General features: G+C 33.3%; 2 protein-coding genes across 10 annotated transcripts in view; one reads left to right on the top strand and one right to left on the bottom strand.

Moving 5' to 3' along the window:
* Window positions 1–5,789, bottom strand: part of LOC108690545 — a 122,082-nt gene that overhangs the window by 112,199 nt on the left and 4,094 nt on the right. The window lies entirely within an intron of this gene.
* The window catches only part of LOC108690544, a 24,150-nt gene that overhangs the window by 16,311 nt on the left and 2,050 nt on the right, over window positions 1–5,789 (top strand). The window contains exons 20-28 of one of the 6 annotated variants that reach the window (XR_001931897.1): window positions 38–335; window positions 709–859; window positions 969–1,134; window positions 1,459–1,612; window positions 1,758–1,936; window positions 2,308–2,737; window positions 3,059–3,138; window positions 3,581–3,766; window positions 5,451–5,542. Coding sequence is in view for 5 of the 6 variants with exons in the window: in XM_018197887.1 (XP_018053376.1) it covers window positions 38–335; window positions 709–859; window positions 969–1,134; window positions 1,459–1,612; window positions 1,758–1,936; window positions 2,308–2,737; window positions 3,059–3,138; window positions 3,581–4,093 (1,971 nt within the window). In the remaining variant the exon portion in view is untranslated. Of the gene's footprint in view, window positions 1–37; window positions 336–708; window positions 860–968; window positions 1,135–1,458; window positions 1,613–1,757; window positions 1,937–2,307; window positions 2,738–3,058; window positions 3,139–3,580; window positions 4,108–5,450; window positions 5,760–5,789 lie in introns of those variants that run through there. The other 5 variants (XM_018197892.1, XM_018197891.1, XM_018197888.1 and 2 more) reach the window with 5 other exon arrangements.

Genomic DNA, 5,789 nt, shown 5'->3' with positions numbered 1-5,789 from the left:
TATATATATCTAAATAAATTAATAAATATTCATTTAGGTAAATTTAGGAGGATTCGATCCTGACAATCTGCTCAGAGTCGGAAAAGAAGGTGCTTTAATTCAAGGCTACGTTGGCTGCTTGCGAGGGCTCATGATCGGCAAGTATCTTGTCGATCTACCAAGCTTAGCCAGCGAAGCGAATCATGAAGGAAGTAAAGGTGTTCTGCCGAATTGTCAAATGAAATGCGACACGATGCCCTGCAAAAATTTAGGAATATGCACGGAGGATTTCGGCAGACAGGAGTCTTCTTGTAATTGCGAACTGACATCCTACTTTGGCGAACATTGTGCCGATGGTAACTTTATTCGTTATTATTTATTGTGTTAAATAAATGTACTTTTCAAGCTTAAATTAAACATGTATTAAAAATGTAAATCAAAAAATCGAAGACTTAAAGATCAAATCTAAAGATTGCAAAACATTTTAAAAATTCATACACAGATATAAATATTTCAAAAATTAATAAAAATTAGACATATATTTCAAAATTAGAAATATATATTTCAAAATTAAAAAATTATCTTTTCTAAAGAAATAAAAATCTAAAATAACTTGAATAAGTTCCATAAAATAGATTTAGCCTAAAAAAAACTTTCGAAAAATTATCAAAGCAGTACGAAAGTTCTAATATCTCTGTATGAAATTTGTTTTTTTTTTTATTTATACAGAAAAGGGTGCCGATTTCAGTGGGGAAAGTGTACTTCAACGCGAATTCGAACTAGAAGGTGAAGTGAATCAAGTGAAAGTACAATTGGCATTCTCAACAATTGAATTACGACAGCGAACCACCGCGTTGCTGCTGGTACAGACTGACAACAAGTAAAGCATCGATCTTAATATTTTCTTAATCCCCATATAATATTCAATCATTCCAACACCGTCACTGACGCCTGAAGTCCTGGATGTCTTTCGAAGAACTTTTTTCCAGAAGGAGCTACTACTTATTGATGGCCTTGACGTCCGAAGGACTACTCATTTTTGAAGAGGACAGAGATGGATCAGCAGCTGGAGTGCGCCTGAGCGATAGGAATTTCTTAAATGGTGCTCGTCACAGTGTCTATTATGTCCGCGATAACAACACATCCACCCTCTTAGTTAGTTATGATTTTTTTCACTTAAGGATGCTCATTTGTTATAACAATGATACTAAAAAATCATTTTTTTAGTTGCTTGTAAAAAAATTTGTAAAACGAGAATGCAAAGAAAAAAAGAATGTATTTTAAAAGTACATACTTTTATTCTTTCTCAATTATTGCATCAAAATTAATTCAAAATTATTACCAAATTTTAATGATTCAAAATTTTAATGAATCATTCCAATTTATTTTTTGGAAACCATCGTTTTTTAAGTTGTCATTGTTGTATCAAATGAATAATATTATAAAATACTGTATTTTACAATTTGTATGTAATTTTAGGTCGACCGTGAGCCCGTTCAATTGCTACCGATTCCAGGAATACCGATACCAGACGAGGATGAAACTCCGGGTGCCACGGAGATACAACTTGGTGGATTAAATACCACTGATTCGCGATTTATCGCCTACAAGGGATACACTGGCTGCCTTAGCAGTAAGCTTTCTCTGAAATCTCTCAACAATATCTTATACTAAATTTTGCTCTGTGTCTATTTATCCGAATACTTCCGTTATGTTTCTCTTATGCTAGATAAATAAGCGTAGCTACCCACATGACAAATTGCAAATTACGCTTTTAGACGTTGTCATATCAATCAATGGAGGTCCCGATATGAAACCACTAGAGGAATATATGCTTTTTACAAAACAAGACAGCGAGACCGTGCGGGCAACGATACCTGCCGGCGTCAGAAGTGCTCAATGTGCGGTCTTCCACATTCAACCAGGTGGTCTTGAACCACCTAAGAACGACAGCGTGGTAAGAAACTCGGAAAATAATTAAATATCTTAGAAATTAGTTCACATCACGCACCATTTTACATCTTGCTTATATCAAAAAAAATAATTCATATGTGTATAAATTTTAAATAATTTGCAATCTTTAAAAAAACGATGATAAATTGTTGACTAATCTTTGTTCTTCAATTAATACATTCTGAAATATAGTGATCAATTAATATAGTTAATTATTATATTCTTTCTCTCTCATCCAAATTATAATACTTTAAACCCTTATAAAATATTTTCTTTAATGATTATACCAGTAATATATAACAATGTTTTAAACAAATGTTCATTCTCTCGATACAAATATAAAAAATGCATCAAATTGCAATAATTTCATTAAAGGGCCGTGACAAAGCATGGGTCGAGGATCCACCAGAAAGAATCCTATACAAATCACAATATTCAGGCGCTACCCAGGAGGAGCAGGGTGCAGGAACGTATATCTTCATAGTCCTATGCTGCGTCTTCGTGATCGCGGTAATCGGATGTATTTACGAAGTATGTCGAAGCACACGCAAGGATCGTCAACGAAAACGCGCCGCAGCTTCGGGAGCGGCTACCGGTTCAGGTTCACAGAGGTGGCAATCACAACAGTACACGGACTCCTTGGTCACCGCGACCGGCGTAAAAGCAGTCGGCTTCAAGAACGTGATGGATGACGACAAGAGACCGAATGGAACTCACGTAAAAATTTCCAATGCCAAAGAATACAAGCCACTGCCGAATACAGAACCCAAGGACTTAATGAATGATAAAAAAGTTCACATAAAAGGTACTCTAATCTAATCTTTGATTTGTAGATAGAAAATATACGAAAAAACTTGATATTAAAATAGAACTCTTTTCTCTTTCCAATTTCATATTAAATAGTAAAAATTTAAAGACATTTCTATCTTATCTATAAAATATTTAACATGTTACTCATCGTATCAATATTGCATGTAATGATCATAAAAAAAAGAACAGTTATCTTTTATTTAAATATTTTTGAAAATAAAAGATATAAAGATGTATAAGAATGTGAAAGAAGTTTTCATAAAATTTTGCTTATTTATCAAGATTCAATTAATATTTGTATTTTTGTGCATTACAGCAGAAGAAGAACCAGAAAAAAAGGAGCTCCTAGGGGTAAATACAGGCACCGTCATTAAACCTGTGAAACTGAACCCATTCGTAAAGATTTTTTCTTTTTTTAAAAGATGCATATTTAGCTTGGTCAAGCTTGCAAAAGGGCTTTGCATGCAGTTGTTGTCAATTTATTGTATTCGTATCCATGTTATGTGATGTATTTCTATTGACAAACACATTAAATGCATAAAGTATGAAATGAACTGATTGAATCGCTTCTTCAAAGCATATCGTCTTTTTTGCATCTGACTTCGCACTTCTGTATTCATAATTCACTAAATCTATCGATACGTTGCATTATAAAGAAATATACAAGCATTATAAATCAGGATATAATTTTTCATTATCATTTTCAATCTAATTTCTTAAATATAATTTATTCACACACAAACCCATGCTTTCTTCGCAATGCCGAATAAACGTAGTATAATATTTTCTATACTATAATTTAAGAAAGCATTATAAGCATTTTATTTTTCTTTATCAGTCAATGGAAGATCTAAGAGAAGAACCCGAACTGGAAGAACGCGAGGAAGAAGAGGAGGAAGAAGAAGAGGAAGAGGACACCCAGGAGCCAGAAGCAGACGAGAACAAAGACCAACCGCAGGGAAATCAGCAAGAGGAACAAAAGGATACGAGTAATGATCAAGATGGCGTGCTTCTCGTTATGCCGGTAAGAAATAAGATGGCAAGGAGAGCTTCCTTGACTGACGAATTGGACCCAGACGAAACACAGGCTCTCCTCGAGACGAACTTTTCCGTGACAGGTTTGAATGAGATCAAAACCGAGCGTATAATACCGAGAGTAAATAACACCACGAAAAATATTACGCCGAAGAGACCGATGAGTCTTGATCTCAATGCGCCGATCAAGTTCAGAAAATTGCGCGGAGCTCGGCCCGAAAAAGTCACGGTGAAGTTAATCAATGGTGACGAAGCGAGTTTTCAGTCTCGAGGCAAAGGCCGTGTCGACGTCGCGTCCACGAACAAGAACAATTGATGATTAAATTGACTCTGACGACAATAATTAACACGTTCAAAAATTGCGTGGATTCGATATTGTAAATAAAAATATCGCGTGAAGCGATCATTTTTAACGACAATCACGTATACATGTATATTTTAAGATAATAGTTTAGTATGAGTGTGAGGTTCAAATGTAACATGGCTAATAATCAAAGGTGCTTAACTCAAAATTTCTAATATTTATTTAAATAGAAAATTTGTAAGTTAGGCACTTATAACACTTAGCCATTCATAACTAGTTCTAGCACGCATAATTATTCGCTCAAAATCACATTTTACGTGGAATCGATAAAAGCTCATTATTAAAAAATAAAATGATATAACGCATTCATCTAATGATGAAAAGTGATAACCGGTCAATACAGATTCGACAAAATGCTTGTATTGCTTTGAAATTGTCGCGTATTATTTACATTGCAGTGTGAACATTAATTTCTTATTGCAAACGTTTTATTAAATTTTATGAATTAGCTGCATATAAATCAGTGTATGCATTTAACTCAAAGTCTAGATCATAACCACATTTGGAGAGAGAAAGACATTCGAGTAATGTAAAGCTAGCTTGCAATCAAACACCTTTTTGTGTTTCTTATGTAGCACGTCGTCAGTATTTTCCCAGTATTGATTAGCTGTAGGAGAAACCATACGTACTTAGCTCGAACAAAATACTATTTTAAGACTCTAGTGCCTATAAATTAACTTGATAACAAGATAAAAGCAATGTTGATTAAATTTACAACGAATATGTCAAGATAGAGAGATGATAAAGAGACTCATATATTTGAGATAAAGAAAAAGAATCACGTAGTTTTATTTTTAAAAGAATTAAAATGAAAAAGAATTAAAATGAAATATTATTTTATCAATTAAAGGCATTCGTGTATTTTTACGTTAATATTATATATTATATGATACCACGCAATTAACTACAAAAAAGTCACCATAGCATAGATTATGTTATTGTCATTGACCGCGGTGTACATCAAAAAAGACAAACTATTCAGATTAATAAAATTATACTGAATAAATAAATATTTTGAATGCGAATATAAATTTTTCTTCGAATCTTCGAAAACTTATTTTTAATACGTATAATAATACGTATAATAATTTACAGTTTGCCTTATGTGTGCACCCGTGCGTCTGTTTAGTTTGATTTTGCTGCTTCGTGTAATCGTACAAAGTGTGGCGTTTGTGTGCTTTTGGTGGCGATCACACAAAATAATCATGCGATAAAATTCACAAAGCATATCGCGCAAACCGATATCATTCACAATCCGATCTAATACTTCAGACTTTAAATATATATATACATATAGACATACTTTCAGCACAGGGATTGGTCTAATGTTGAGGAGAGTGTTATACCGTTAGACTCCATTTTAAAACCTGATGAAACGGAAACATCATGCGAATTATAGAGGTACAATGTATCTTGCACGTTGATAATAATTTATACGAATGTTAACTCGACAATTGCATCGTGGCTCACATCTTTCGCAGTCTTCATCCCTCTCTGAATCGCAAGATTTAATCTACTTTATTATTTATAATTACACTCATAATCTCTATAATTTCTCGAATGCATTGACAATTAAAAAAAAATTCCCTGATTAAATACTATTATAAATTGAGCACAAACAAACGCACATGTAATCATAAAGTAATTA

Source organism: Atta colombica, unplaced genomic scaffold (genome assembly GCF_001594045.1).
Source record: "Atta colombica isolate Treedump-2 unplaced genomic scaffold, Acol1.0 scaffold33, whole genome shotgun sequence".
NCBI lineage: Eukaryota > Metazoa > Arthropoda > Insecta > Hymenoptera > Formicidae > Atta > Atta colombica.
Note: the sequence above shows the minus strand (reverse complement) of the source record. Positions and strands in the feature narration are given on the sequence as shown.